At 39.1% G+C, this 16,642-nt stretch overlaps 1 protein-coding gene across 1 annotated transcript in view; it reads left to right on the forward strand.

The window, feature by feature from the left end:
* Positions 1-12,134, forward strand: part of LPGAT1 (lysophosphatidylglycerol acyltransferase 1) — a 77,947-nt gene extending 65,813 nt beyond the window's left edge. The window contains exons 6-8 of the mRNA XM_063443871.1: positions 2,894-3,020; positions 10,386-10,492; positions 11,119-12,134. Coding sequence (XP_063299941.1) covers positions 2,894-3,020; positions 10,386-10,492; positions 11,119-11,270 — 386 coding nt within the window. The 3' untranslated portion in view covers positions 11,271-12,134. The remainder of the gene's footprint in view (positions 1-2,893; positions 3,021-10,385; positions 10,493-11,118) is intronic.
* Positions 12,135-16,642: the final 4,508 nt, after the last annotated feature.

The raw sequence follows: 16,642 nt of genomic DNA on the forward strand, positions 1-16,642 counted from the left end.
GCCCGCTCTCACTAATAAATAATGATTGAAAGATTTACTAAAAAATTTAAGTTAACCGTCTTAATAAGATTCTACCGTTTCTTATTGATAGATATAAGGTCGGTTTTGTCATGAACCGTCAGGCTCCAGATGGTACTAGATGTTTCATTAATTTGAGCTATCTTATTTGGAAGTCTTGCACACCTTCTTTGCTCCTTTCTTTGAAAGCGGAGAAGACATTCGATAGAATACATTGGGGATACCTTAGGGAAGTTTTTTTTGTCCAGCTTTCACATCCCAGAACCCTTTATTGGGGCTGTATTCACGTTATATTGCCAACCAACTGCTAGAGTATCTGCTACTGGTTATATCTCTGAAAACTTCTCACTGTTTAATGGGACGAGACAGGGGGGTCCGTTGTCGCCACTCCTGTTTGTGCTGGCAATGGAGCCCTTGGCTGAATTGATTCATAACAGAGCAAATATCGAAGGTATTGTGTATATTGGGACAAGGAACATAAAATGGGCTAATTTGCAGACGACCTCGTGTTATCTCTTGTCGATCTTGCAAGAAGTTGGCGAAATCTAATTCTATAAAATAAATACTGCCAAAACTCAAGTGCTTCCTTTTTTTTTTCCTTTCATACCTTGGTACGAAATAAATATTTTCAAGAGTAGGTTCAACTTTGATTGTAGAGACTCCTATATTTCTTATTTGGGCATAAACCTATGCAAGAAACTGTCCAAGATGCATTCTTATATTTTGGGGATGGTCTGATCTGATCTTAGGAACAATCTCTAGAGAGGTGGTGAGGTTTTGAATTGTTTTGGTTAGGTAGGGTCAATTTGACCAAAATGACTCTCCTTCCATACATTTTATATTGTCTTAGAGCCATCCCACTTTCAATCCCTCTCGTCTCTTCTCTGGAACAAAAAACCTGCCAGAATTAAATTACCATATTACAAAAACGTAATAACTGTGGGGGCGTAGGCTTGCTTGACTTTACTCAATTCTATTATACCAATGCTGCGATGGCTTTAAAATTTAACTTGGCTAGTGATCGCCCTCTTTAGCTTGAGAAGGAAGCAAGCTTCACCTTATTCAATTAAAGATATTTTCTGTCTGCTACCATCTCTGTGCAAAGGGATGACCGATATGTATCTATCAACCAAGACTTCCATCAAAGCTTGGAATACCCTTTACAAAGGGTAACTTGGTGTAGGGCAACTCCTTTATCCGCTTTAAAATGAAAAATGCCTAATTTGGATATAAATTACTGGTCCGTTGGTTCTATTAATTATATTAATGATCTATTCTCCTTTTCCACCCTTTTAGCCTTTTTCACAAAAATTCCACCTAAGTGACATTGATGCCCCTATTCCCGAACAGATGGTAGAACAAATTATTGATCATTTTGAGATTTTTTCGTCCGGATCTGAATTGCAATCAATTGGAACAATTAAATTTAGAAAAAATAGTGTGTGTGTGTGTGTATATATATATATTATAAAATTCAGGGGGGGGTTCAGTCTGTGTAAGTGTTTGAGCTCCAAGAGAGATGCCTCTAATCTCATGACCTCCCCAGTACCCGAAGGATTGTCGAGGTGTGTGTGTGTGTGTGTGTGTGTGTATACACACACGTTTTATATGTGCCTCCTAAGTATGAATCTTGGAGACACCACTATCTGTTGGCTATACAACTAGAAAAACTGGTTACAGGCTGCATCTACTGCACAGTATTGCAAGCAATCATTATCTTTGAGCCACAACAGAGGAGACACTGGCCATCCCAATGGCGTACACTCCCTGTGGGATCACGTACCCATGTTGTTCTGTTTACTGTTAATGGTTAGTAAAAGCAGGTATCAGGAAGATCTGTTTTATTTTTTGTTGTTGTTTTGGGTCAGCATGTTAAGTATTTGAGCTTATTGCAGTGTCTTGTTTCTACTTTCAAGATTTTATGTTTCAATACTTTAAGTAAAGGAGGTGTGTGTGTGTGTGTGTGTGTGTGTGTGTATATATATATATATATATATATATTTTATTTTTTTTATTTTTCATTGTTCCTTTGTTAGACAGAAATTGGAAGAAGGAAGTGGAATACGGAAGAAAGGGATTCAAAGGAGATCCTCACAGGAGGCTTTGTTTCACGCACAAGAACATTAATATATCCACACACTGTGTGGATCCTGCCTAGGCTTTTCATGTAATGGTCCCAGGACAACTCACAGTCAGCCATTGCCTAGGTCAGACACGGGCCTTTGGCACTCCAGAAGTTGTAGTGGGATGTAGTTCACAATAACTGGAGTGATGAATGTTGCCTACCCCTGTACTAGGTGATATGGGACGAGCTACCTACTTATTGTCAGAGGGGAGTAGGTCACTGTGTGCTGGCATTGTACTAGTGCCGTGCCGTGCCCCGCCCCGCCCCAGGCAGACTTGTAATGCCATTGCTGTGTAGATGACAAATCAGACCTGGGGCAGAAGGTAAACCGTTGCATAGTGTAGCCATAACCATTGAATCATTATCTGCTTTTATACTAACGTTTAGTTCTAGTCCCTGAAGTGTGAGTTTCTCATTAAAGAGAAATATTATACAAAGGCTTTGAGTACTTTGCTAATTATGAGGTAGTAAATGTGTATATACTGTCTTAAGTCTTTGAGTCTGGATATTTGTTTGCCTATTCAGACCGTAAAACTGTATTTTGTTACTCTTACGAGTAGAGCGCCAATCGTTGCATGGACCAAACACTTTTTGTGTGTTCAATTTCCAGTAATGCCTAAAACGATATAAATTACATTATACACCGTAAAAAAAAAAATGGATGAATCCTATAAAATCGATAGAAGTAAATCAAAAACCTGAATTACAGTATTTTATAAATATTTAGTTTTGGTTTTTTCTTTGATTAAGATCGAAAGCCCAAAGGTTTGCAGTGGGTCATAGATACTACGATTGGCTATCCAAACGCGGATCCAATGGACATCCAGACATGGATTCTAGGCTACAAACAACCTACAGTCACACATGTATATTACAGGTAAGAGACCTACATCCATACTTTTCTGTGTTTTTGTTGTGTTATGATTGCATGCCTCCCCTTCCTGGAATATGGTACCACCAGGAAAAAGGAGTCTTGGTTCTTATTGCTGGTGAATTGATGTCCTAGCCAGTGGGAACAATGTCTCTGTCATCCTAAGCAGTGTTATATTTGACATCCTATCTCATCAGTCCTATTAATTCTTATTAATGTTAACAAAAGTAACTATTAAAATAAACGTATTAGAGAAATTATACATTCAAGCATATTTTATTTATTTTTGCAGATCTTCTATCTATGTAGTAAAATGAACTAAAAAAGTAGAACATAACTTCTTTGCATATGAGCTCACTTTATTGTAATAGGTTTAAATTGCCCATTTTATGCCCAATATTAATCCAAAAATGGATTAATCACTTTTTATCACAAGTTACAGTGATCTATTTATTTCCCCACCAGATAGTGTAAATGTCATTTTTAAATAGAATTAAATGGGAACCGTCCCTTCTGATTAATGGAAAAGACATTGAAAAAAATCATTAAAACATTGAAAATTGTAAGTAGGACGCGGCTCCAATAGCACTCTGTCTTGATGGCCAATAGAGGCTTGTTTTAAGCCAAATGTTTGTTTTGCCTTGTGCAGGAAAAGGAACACTTTATGCCCTCAAGCGACTACAGCAAAGTTTATTGATTTTTCTGATTAATTTCCCTTTAAAGCACACCTTCCATTCACAAACTGCATGGTTGAAGAACTCCCTTTGTGGCAAAATGCAGTGTTTACATTGTCCTATCTAAATTGGCTGAAAACGAACAGATTTTTAGATTTACCTAGTTTGCTTCCTGTTTGCACACAGTTCCCACGTCATCCACTTTGTCAGACGGTGCATATTACACAGTATTACACTAGACATTGTATGTGAGAGAAAATTGCACACCGCTGCCTTTCTTTTTATTGTATGCCTAAGGCACATATGTGTAAAATCTTAAAGGTTTATATATAATGTAGTTAATGCATTATTAAGGCCATTTAGTAAATGCCATGTTAAAAAAAAAAAAAAAAAGTCCACTTTTAAACCTTCATGAATTTTCTAAGCCTCTCCAGCCAATTCCTTATCTTTTATTTACATGAATGGAACAATTAGGATGCCAACCCTCTGCATTTTCAATAATGTCTCGTAGGTGCCATCATACTTTTGCCCAATCACCATTAACTGGAAATTGCTATTATATAATTATGGAATTGCAAGTGTAAATTAGGGGCCACATATTGTCCCATTTTTACATAACATTGCATGAAATCTCTAAATTGTCCTTTGTTCTATTGCTCCTCCTAGATGTTGGGTACAGTTTAAGGTTTCTATTTTTTAGCCTGCAACAAATAATAGTGCATTGTGTATTTTACAGCACAGGTTTTCAACCTGTGGTACGCGCACCCTCACAACAAGAAGCGGTACGCCAGGAGCTGGCTGTGCGCTAACGCAGAGTAGGCACCTGCTTACTCAGACGGCAGGTGCCTATTCAGTCTGAATGTGCTGTGTCCTGAGTGAGGAATGAAGGTGTGTGGCGAGGGATGGTTGAAGTCTGTGCTCTTACAGCACTGCTCCCTCGCGTGCCCTGCGGTGAAGCCAGCTTATGTCACTTCGGCCCGACATCACTAAACAGAATGCAAGGGAGCAGGGCTGGAAGAGCGTGAAGATGACAGCAGCCACACTGGACCCTGGGGTCCAAAGGTAGACTGGGTGGGTGGACTTACATTATTTTTTATTTTATTTTGTCTGTCAGTGTGTTTTCAAATAAGTGAGTGTGTGTCAAATCAGTGTGTCTGTTTCCACTGTGTGTAACTGTTGTGGCTAATTTAGTTCTGTGACTTTTATACTTCAGATTAATAGTTCATACATCCTCCCTACATACAGTGTTTATACAATACACAATATTCACATGGTCATGTTTATTTTAAAAATCTTCTTTACTACCTTTTAATCAGGCTTGTTCTCCAGTATATAAATAACGGGGTCTGCACATTACATTTGGAATTTGAGGCCATGGTACTTAAAAATTATTATTTTGTGGACCTTTTACTTCTCCATAAAAGGTAGCAAAACACTTCTCTACAAATCTGAAATGTCTGCTGTTCATACCGTAGAGCTTGCTGTCATACCGGACGGGGGGCTTTGGTTCTTATTCAGCTAAGGTTTACGGTCTCAGTCTACAGGTTTTTAAGGTGATTCTGCAATTTTCAAGATCTAGTAGAATATATCAGTTTACCAGCTGTGAATGTTACTGTGCAAAGATGTGGCATCTAAAACATTTTGTATTCCCTTCGTTTATCGTTAAACTAATAATAATAAACCACGCTCTCCTTGGGTTTACACTATGCAATGATGGATTTGTTTTTTTTATTTCACACAACATGCGGATCTGGTATTATAAGTGTTATAAGTATTTTTGAAGAGGTTGTGAAGGTGTAAAACCAAAAACAAATCCCTGGAAAGATGCATTGTTTATAAAAGCACATTATTCATGAACACCTTACCTGGCAACTGCTTTTTATTACATATTGTCTTTGGTATCTCACAGTTTATTGCTGTCTTTTTGCTTTTAGCAATTGATCCACTCACTCACTAGCTGATGTAAATAACAAGCAACCACTGTCATTAATTTATATGATAGGAGTTAGACAGAGCCTGATTTCCCATAAGGCTGCGGAGGCCGTGGCCTAAGTGTGGCACATGGGAGTGGGAAGGTACTACTCAAACTCTGGATTGGTGGTGGTAAAGTAGGAGTGCTCGGACAAGGGGGGGATAGCACTTTATTTCCCCAATTTGCATGGGACCCACAGCAGCAGGTCCTGACTTTCACCCAGTAGCCAAAGGAATTCTAGGAATGCTCGTGGAGATGACGTCTGTGTCATAACCCTGTGTGATCTAGTGTGAATTGCATGGGCAGGGGGACAGAAGAGGAGGTATTTTAATGGATAAAGAAAAAGGAAACACATGAGGGATGGGAGAATGAAGGGAGAACAAAAAGAATAACAATTGGAGAAAGAAATGGCTATGGGAAGAGAGAAATTTTTAGGGGGTTGTGGACAGCGATAAAATGGAGCAGATGAGAATTGGAACCCTTGCGCACACACACACACACCTATACATGCACACTCAATATCTATACCTGGACACTAAAAGTCACAAAAATATCCTCCTGCATGCACACATTGGCACTCTATTAAAAACACACCACTAAATTCACACATTACCACTCTATGGAAATACACCCATTATTAACATGCACTTACTAACAGTCTACACAAATCTGCTTTTACATATATATTGCCATTCAGCCACCCAACCAGCCACATACTCCATAACTGATCATATTCCCCTAAGCACCCAGTCATACCCACTCACCCGGTCACATTTACACACTTGACCACATATGTCACCTACTCCCACCCACCTTGCACTTATCACCATCTAGCCCAGGGGTAGGCAACCTTTTAGCAGCACTGTGCCGATATAGGATTGTGATGTCCCGTAGCGTGCCGGTCCTATTTTTTTTTTTAAATGAGGTGTGTATGCTGCCGTATCCTGCTTGTGTTATTTTTACTGTAATTGCTTTGTATCGTTGTATTTGTGCGTATATGCAGGGCCGTCTTTAATATTGACTGGACCCTGGGCAAAGCATTTGTTTGGGGCCCCCTGGACCCTGTCCCCCCTCCCCAGGCGTGCAATCACGTCCTCCACCTCAACGCAGTGGCGGACCTAAAGTAGAGAGGTGCAAGAATTTTTTTGGGTCTCCCTGTTGCACGAGTGATTAAAAGGTAGATCCCCATCTGTCGTGCAACTCCAGTAATGCATTGACAGCTGGGGCTCTACCATTTACCCATGTTTCCAAGTCTTAGCACTAAGCGTTTTTTGTGTGTTTGAATGTAAACAGGTTTTTGTATGAAATATGTTTGTATGTGGTGTTGGCGTGACTGCAAGCATGTATTTGTGTAGTGTTGGTTTTTGAATGCAGGGGTGTATTTACATATACTTTTGGTGTGTAACACAGACATGTGTTTGTACGTAGTGTTGAAATTTGAATGTAGGGGTGTATTTGTGTGTAGTGTTAGTGTGTGAATGCTGAGATGTATGCACATATACACGCACACAGAGATATATACACACTGAAACACACACACAGACATACTGACATACTGACACACACACACAGATATACTGACACAGACTTACTGACACACACACACAGACATACTAACACACACACACACACACACACAGACATACTGACACACAAACATACTGACACATACACAGATATACTGACACACACACAGACAGACATACTGACACAGACATGGTGACACACACACCTGACCTAGTGACACAATCAGATATTCCGACACACACAGACATACTAACACACACACTGACAGACATACTGACACAGACATATATACTGACACACACAAAAATTACACTTTTAAACCCACCCTCCAGTTTCCTACCTTTCCTGCTGAAGGTGTTGGGAGTTGGGGTCTGGATCTCTCGGCCAGCCCCCCTCCACTCTGCCTACTCTTCTTTCCCGCACGCTCCTCTCTTTGTGGGAGGAAGTGATGCACGGACGTCACTTCCTCCCAGCCTGTTGCCAAAAAGCAAGGGGCCCGCTTGCGCTGTTAAAGCGCCTCAGTGCGCCACCGGGCCCCTGCTGACAGAAGCCCACCGGGTGGCCTTTTGTGCACGGGCCACCCGGTGGGCCTCCTTAGTGTGCGGATTACCGGCCGGGGGTTAGAAATAGTTGAGGCCAGCGGGGCTCACGGTGCAGCTGCCCAGTTTGCCCCACGTTAAAGACGGCCCTGCGTATATTAGCTATTATATTGTATATGTTCATGAGTAGTTTATGGTATTGTGTATGATACTTTTGAATGTGAGTTGTGTATGGGGGCTGCTTGTGGAATTGTGTGAATGGATATGTCACATTGTGTGCTTGGTAGTATGTGTGGGGGCTGTTTGAGGTATTGCATGTGAGAGACTGCATGTGGGGTTGTGTGCATGTATGTGGATTGTTAGTGGTGTTGTGCAGATTATGAGTATGTTTGTGTGTGGGCTGTCCGTACTATTTGTATGAGGGATTACACAGGAATGCAGGATTCTGCATTCCTGTGTATATCTAGCAGTCTGGGTGGCTTCCCTGGGTTCCAGTGGGGTCCAGACCGGCCAGGTACATGTCAAAGACAGGAGCTGCAACAGCAACTGCGTGCTGCTCTACTACTGTGTGGATTCCTATTCACAAGTGCTGGGAGGAAGTGATCTGAGATCACTTCCTCTACGTGCTGCAATGCATAAATTGAGGATTGTCCTTCACCACCTTTTCGGATTAGCAGATATCTGAAGTTTTACTGGGACTCCTGATAGGCCAGAGCTTATTTGTCTCTAGCAGCCTTGAGTGCCGTGCATGGCACTAGTGCCGTAGGTTGCCTACCTCTGATCTAGCCACCCACCTAGTCATAATTATCATACAAATGTCTCTTCTATCCAATCACGCACGCCAAACTAGTCGCATCCATCCAATCACGCACGCCAAACTAGTCTCATCCATCCAATCCGATACCACGCTTCATATGTGATGGGGTGCATTGAGTAAACTGCCATTGGGGCAGCAGAGAGGGTAAATCCTGTTTTTAGATAGTCCATGAACTGCAGGAGCTCCACATTAGAGGTTCACAGGATTGCATTGCACTTATCAAAAAAAATAAAAACAAAGCTCTGTTTTAAAATAAGTGTTAATGGCATTTTGGCAGGTGGGTTGATATCTTGTTTAGTGACCTTCACCTGGCAGTAAGCTTGCTGATGATCTAATTGACTGAGCATTTTGTCTCTGAAGCTCAATCACATGATAAAGCAGCACTATGTACTAATCATTACTATGATTGTAAGTCACTGCCAAGAAAATAACATGTTATTTTTTTTATATATTTTTTTTACGCTGAAGAGGATGAAAATGAGGCTTAGTAAATATTGTATATTGTATGTTTGGGTCTGCCTATTTAAATTCTGTATATGGAGCTATGTGGGCATGTCTCCTTAATTATTGTATATAGAATTCTGTGGATTTGCCTACTTTCAGTCTCCAAAATGCAGGTTACTCAAACAGGCCTGCTGACCGTGTCCATCTCCATAAAGACTTTATGGGCCTAGATGGGGATAAAGACCAGCAGCTAGATTACCAGGCTGTAGCAGCAAAACCACAAAGTGTGTATAAGCCCACACCTCTCGAAATAAATGGTACAAAATAAATAACTTGTCGCAGAGATATGACCGCTTCCTCTTGTGACGTTCCAGACCTTTTCCCTTATAGATAGCAGAGGAGTATAGCTGATAATCTTCAGAAAGAGAAACAATACAATAGTCTAATACTGTAAATGCGCAATAAGACTGCGCCAATATCAATATAACTCACAAGATGTAGATGTAGATCACTTCCTGAGTCCGGACTTCCATATTGTGGCTACTACACCAACCAGCTGGGAGGGAGTTCTGTATATACCCCCCATACATCTAAGGGGAAGCACCCCAAGGCGATCGTACTTTCTACATCTTGTGAGTTCTATTGATATTGGCGCAGTCTTATCGCTCATTTACAGTATTATACTATTGTATTTTTCTTTCTGTAGATTATCGGCTATACTCCTCTGTTCTCTATATACACAGATTACCAGGCTGTCTGGTCAGTCAGTGGACACCTTTCAAAAATTGGGAGTAAAGCTCTGTGTGTGCTTGGGATGTACGGATCTGTGTATGCGCTCGCTGCTTGGGAGTGTCTGGAAGTAAAGATCTGCGTGTATGGGTGTGTGCTTGGGAAGTATGAATCTGCGCGTTGGGCTGTTGACTTGGGAAGTACGGATCTGAGATTTCCATGGGAGAAGACAACTTGGCCAGTGCCTCCAATTAAATAGTTTGAGACTGCTGCTTTAATGTGTCCAGTTCATAAAGTCTGCAAACAGTTTGCATTGAATGCCATGTAGTATTTTGTAACAAGTGCTTGATAGGGACTAAATGCCCTGTATTACCGAACATGTCTACAAATGTTGGTACATAGTTTGTGGGTGAACATGTTGTTCAGGAGGCTTCAGAACCACTGCTTTCACATATTGGAATTGTACTGATCGGGTACCAGTAAAGTACTGTGAATGTTTGACTCTTATCAGCAGTAAGGTAAGCCTAATAAACCCAGCCTAAGGTAAGATTGGCAATTGAGTATAGGCTTCAATGTGTACAATTGGTTTTTATTGTCTGCTAGTGATTCCTATTAAGTCTTATTATATGAAGCTCTTTCTCCAGTGATTTGATCTATTTCTCCATACAGAATCTATCCTATCAAAGATGTTCCGATGGAGACAGAGGCTCTGACAGATTGGTTATACCAGCGGTTTGTTGAAAAAGAAACGCTTTTGTCACATTTTTATGAAACAGGTAAAGAGCATAGGAATATTTAAAAAAAAAAAACCTCAAAGGCTTTACATTTTACACTTTCTGTATTAGTTTGTAGCTGGGCGTTTTTTTTTGTTTTTTTTTAAATGAAATATTGGTTGGTAAATACACTAAATTACACTTTCAATATTAGAAAACATTTGGCGGAGGTAGCCAACCGTCGGAACTCCACATGTTGTGGACTAGATCTCCCATAAGGCTGGCAAAACCGGGTTGATGCCCATAACGTTGCCTACCCCTGCCATCATAACCAAACATTCCCTTTTTGTCTAGATTTTTAAAGGGTGCACTAGACCTCTTGGATAGTCCCTCATATCATATTTGCGATTTCAAAAGGACACTCCACATTAAAGTTAACCCCTTATTTGTGTTTAACATTTTATTCCCAGTCAAGTATATAGCGAGTTCTTCCCAGTCAAGTATATAGCTACAGTTATGATGCTTGTATAATTTTATATTGGACTGCACGTAAGAGTTGCAGTTTAAATGTGTGTATTCATGTGAACACAATGTATTTTTGCTTCTACGCAGACTTTAAATGTAAAGTCCATTCTGGAAAAACATTGCCCTGTTTTACAAATACCTAATACCGGTTTGTTCTTTTTCAGGAACTTTTCCACCCCTGCCAGGCCAAAAAAAAGCTGTCTCAAAGGAGATGACCCTTAACAACTCATGGCTCTTTCTAATACAGTTGCTGGCGTTCTTGTCCGGCTACATGTGGTACTGCATTCTTCACTATTTTTATCAATGCCTGTTTTAAAAACTGGACGAGATACGAGGACTCGTATGTAGGGAGTTGTATGCTCTCACAAGAGGGCATCATGTTATCTGTGTGAATGTGAATATGCCACAGTCGAGACAAATAGTGGACTCAATCAACTTTTCTTTTTGCTTTTTTTTTTTTTTTTTTTTGGACCTGTGTTGGGTCTGTTTTAAATTCAAGAAAAATATGGATCAGTGTCCGTAACCTGCTAGTGTATTTTTAGGAACAGAAAATGGCGTAGGGGTTCGCCTACCTGATGATGTGTTTTCAGGGTTAAAGTCATCAGTCAAGAGTGAATGCGTCTTTCTGTTAACATTAACAATGCCGAAAAGACACAGCCTATCATCATGTTCAGTAAGTAGTACTTGCATATGGCAACAGTGGTCTTCTATCAATCAATCCTCACCGAGATTGTGAGTTCTACATTTAACCTGACAGTGGCTGGGAGTTCAGTCAACCCTACAGTGGATGTGAGTACTATGATCAGTCATTCCAATGAAGGATGTGAGTTTCCCCACTTTACCTCTCAAATAACCAGGCTGTTGAAGGCATTGCCATATTTTTCCATTCGTTGGTACCATCAAAACTACAAAGTATAATGAAGAGTCCATTGAGATTCCTTAGAATAGGCACAGAGATTTTGCTGGATGCCTCCAGATGTCCTTGTAAGGCAGTACAAGGTCTTATGTGATAGACCAGTAAGGAAAGAAAGGCCATCCTTAATTTATGTTTACCACAAAGCACCTAGTTTACTAAAACAAGTTTCATCCCTCCTGAGGATAAATGTCTACTCGCCTGTGAAGACTTTTTTGTTTGTTTTTGTTTTGTTAACATGCAGCATTTTGTATATGAATTTTAATAATGTAGTGTTTTTTTGTTTTTTAATTTCATTTTTATAGAATTTAATTTTTTTTTGTGTTTTTTTGTTTTTCTCCTGTAATTGCACTTTTTAATATGTAGTTTAAAATACTGTGGTTGGTTTGTTTGAAACAAGTGCTAAAATGTTTGAACTTCTGGGTGTCCGTGAAATGCGTTGGCCATAGATCTGGAACTCTGTTTTCAAACTGCTGCGTGTATGATATCATGACAATGAGGAAGTCTCTGCTTAGCCGCCTCCTTCCATTTATGTTCTCGTGTAACCATTTCATTCAGTGTGACGAGTGAAGTGACAGGAAAGCTGCCTGTATGGTGTCAAAAACCAGTAAATCCACTAAACGAGGTGAATCTGCTCATGCATGTCAAGTTCTTTTTTTCCCTCCGTCATTACTTTGCTGTAGAATGCAACATATAAGTGAAAAGCCAACTGGGTTTGTAAAGGCCACAGATTGCACTAGGTTTTAGGACACAAGTTCTGTTTTTCATAAAAATCTGTATCCTGCTATTGACTCTTTAGCAGCATTATAATACAAGCATATAGGGTATTCTGAAAACCAGCCTTGGTCTGTTGGAGTCTAAGCTAAAGCCCATTTTGAAAAGGAAAGATTTTTTTGTTTTGTTTTTCTTCCTATATACGGTTGGTGCCAGTATGTAGTGACTGCACAGTCAGCAGGACCTAAATTTAAGTTCCCACGTTGCCCATAGAGAAATAGGCCCATGCCTGAAAGCAAATGTGCCTGAAATTTAAGACTTTGTCATTGGTTGCTGTAAGATATAGGAAACAAACACATGTGCAGCTAATCTGTCCAAATTCCATGGCACTTCTAAATAATAAAAAAAAAGCAGTTACCCTTGCAAATTGCCCAATCTGCTTTATAATAAATTGAGGCCACAGCAGACCTCCAAAACAGTTAACATTTTTTCCAGCCTTATCTGTCTAAAGCCAGAACTACAAGTTATTTACCATAAAAGTTTCTCATGCTAAAAGACAACTCTTCTTAATGTTTAAGCCCAGAAAATGACTCAAAAAGAATGTAAGAAAATGATTTTAAATTTCTTTTTGATGTGGCATTCCATATAGAAATTGGCACACGATGCACCAAACCCTATGGTTCTTGTACCTCTCAGAGGTCTTACCACCATTTTTTTCCTTCCAAGTTTCGGCACCGGTGGTCCATTTTTATGCATCCAGTGACAGAGCTTCTAATAGGCCATCACTGCTTTGAGAAATAATTGGCAACCTGCATCAAGCTTTGGTTTTACGTTGGCCTTCCAAATCAGTGGTAGAACTATAAGCCATTCCAAAATAGAAAGCCAAGTTGTAACGCTTGGGGGGTGATGTATTCCAAACCTAGAATTCTCATCAGTTGAATTTAGAAAGCTATACGTTTAGTTTGAGGCGATCCCCTTCAAAGAAATGCAAATGATTGTCTTTAATTTTTGTTCCCTTCTTTAATACAAGTCATATAATGACAAAAGGGAAAATCTTAATTTAGTTTAGTTTTTTCTTATTGGCAGACATTTGTTTGCAAGAGTTTCAGTGTTACAACGTTTGATTCAGTTCCATTATCAATGAAACCAGCTTTGATTACTATTTTTATATATAATATGAAATACCGGTACATGAAACGAAGAATACTAAATGATAATGTCATTACAAAACACTGCTAAAAGTAATTTGCCGTTAAATAGAAATATCTAGGCACAGATAATTTGTTACAGATTCTATTGATAATAAAAATAAGATGTTTTCGTTTTTTTATAAAAACATATGACTTCCAGGGCCAAAAGTAGTCGCCATATCTATTGTTGTTGAGTCACTGGTCTCATGACGAGTTTTCAATTCCATAAGATCAGCCCATGAATGAGATCACATTTTCAAACTCTAGAAAGAATTGGCCAAGATCTCACTAATTAGCAGTCAAGCTGTCTGACAACAAAATCTTGCTTAACCCCTTAAGTCCCTGTTACAGTTTATAGCCATCATAACAAAATGTTCTTTAAAGATCTTTTTCTGAAAGAGTGATTGAATCGTGTAACACATGTCAATCAATTGAGCCCCCAAAACGAAATAATCCATGCCAGTAAAATATTCTTGGGGACAATATTACGATGACTACAAAGTGTAATATTTGTTCCTTGTGGGGTTGTAATAAAATACCATCGGCAAGTAGGTTCATTTTAAATCGGATTGTGTTTTTCTTTTAAACATGTAATCGAGATACGACCCATTTTATTTATGCATAAGAGGGCAATTAATTCTTCAGCTAAATTCTATGTTTTCCAACTTGTGTTACCGAACATGATACGCAGCTTGCATTATCATAACCGTTTGCTTTAATATGTAAAATTACAAACATACAAACATCTTTATTTATGTGGCAAGTCAAATGAGTGTTTTACAAAAATGTAACCCACTTTTATACTAAATTAAAACATCATTCAACAAAATGTATTATTACTCTTAAATCTCCACTCTTTGCTTAAGGTCCGAAATGTCAATGATCTTTCTTGTACTTTATTACTACGTGTGATGTATGTCTTCCTTTAAATAAGATGTTGACTGAGGTCAACCTGATTTACACTGTATGTAAACTACAATTGTTGGGTTATGTGAGGTGTGTTAACACCACTGGTACATCTAGTTTTGGAAGTTAAAAGACCACTCCAAACATCATAACTACAGCTTTCTATTGTGATTGCCAGGACTGTTGTGACACTCTCCAAAAGTAAGTAGTCAGACAATTTACAATCATTGTGACTGCTTAGCTGGTTCCCAACGGCCACACGTGATTTTTGCCCGTACACTTCTGCAGGCTCCTGCAAGGACAAAACTGATAGTTCCACTGTCCTTGGCTCAGGGCAGACATGTTGACTTGGGGACCCAGGTGCAAGTTGTCAAACCATCCCTAAAGGTACGCTAAAATGCAAACCTTAAAAAAAAAAAAAAAAAAAATTTTTTTTTTTAGTAGTTATGCTACCAATGAAAACATTTAATTATCTAGTTATTTTTAACTGGGGGGTATATCTAAAAAAAACTTTGCAAAAGCTGCGGATCTCGTCTGCCGCCATTGCATGCCCTCCCCTTCTAACCTGCCCAGACTTTCTGTGGCTGTCCAATCACAGACTTTCCAATGCAGTTCAGTGAGACGTTATTGCAAGGCAGTTGCTTTTAAGCTTTGTTGCACTGAGCTAAACAACAAGGAAGTAACAGGAGCGGTTGTCTGGTTGAAAGCCAGAGGGTGTAACCTGGCTAATTTATAAATGGGCCAACTCCAACTGAAATCTGCTCTATTTGTAAAATGAAAGGGGACACACTCTTCACACAGCAGGCTAAAATGCTTTAGGCGTGTGGAGTGTCCCTTTAAACCGTTTCTCTGCTTATTCTGGGAGGGTTCCATGGCACTCCTGGCACCATAAACACTTCAGCTGGCAGTGGTTATGGTGCTTGGAGTATTCATTTAAAGCTCTATAAAAAAAAAATGCCATCTAATTAAAAAGATGCATGTAAATATAGATATTATGTCCAGTTCCACTCACATCCGTTCAGCACATTAGCAACACACTCGCAATCCCCCACATAACTTGTCACACGAACTGCATATAATCTAGAGATGAAAATGTACATCAGAAGTATATGAAATGCATTTATTCTACCATAAATTTATTTTTAAATTATTCTTCATTTGAAAGGGCTACGGGTGAACTGCTAGCACATCTGTCATTTGGAGCATTCTAATTGTTTAGTTCATATCACTATAATCTTATCTCCTTCATAATCTCATGGTGCCCTGCTCAGTGTAGTCGGGAAAACTTTAAATATGCTCTTTTCTGGTGTGAGGGGTTTTTAATGAAGGATGCTGAAACATGGGTTTTATTGAGCCAAAACACTCTAAAGAATATTTCTCAATCCATAAAACCTATTGACAATAATCAACTTGTTACTTCTAGTTATTGGAACACTGAGCAATATGACTCTAACCTACAGGCAAACTTGGCCCTGTAGTCAGAAATGGTTTTGTTTAAAATATAATATTTTGTACTATGTTGTAAATTAAGTTCTCCATCTATCTCCACTCTGTATTTAAAAAAAACAAAAAACAATATTTTAACACCATGAGAAAATGACTTTAAAATAAGCAGCTTGTAATTAAAATATTAAATGCACAACTTACTCAAAATTAATGTGACTATGGTGGTTTAAATTTAGAGTAACGCCACCTAAAGTTTAAAATATAACTGTTCAATTGTGTTCTCACTGCTATATAGATTTCTGTTTAATATATCTTTTTTTTTTTTTTCTTTCTTGTAAAGTGCATCTGTCATGCCTAACACATCTTGGTGTCCCTTTTAAAGAGAATTTGATTTAATCTATACGGTGTGTTAGCCAAACGTGGTACTTTCCTGGGCTTTACCACTATTCCATCAGCAAAGCTGTAAAGACTACATCAAAACGTAGCATTCGTGCATGAACGCGCAACCACATTCCCTTC

This window comes from Pelobates fuscus, chromosome 2 (assembly GCF_036172605.1).
Source record: "Pelobates fuscus isolate aPelFus1 chromosome 2, aPelFus1.pri, whole genome shotgun sequence".
NCBI lineage: Eukaryota > Metazoa > Chordata > Amphibia > Anura > Pelobatidae > Pelobates > Pelobates fuscus.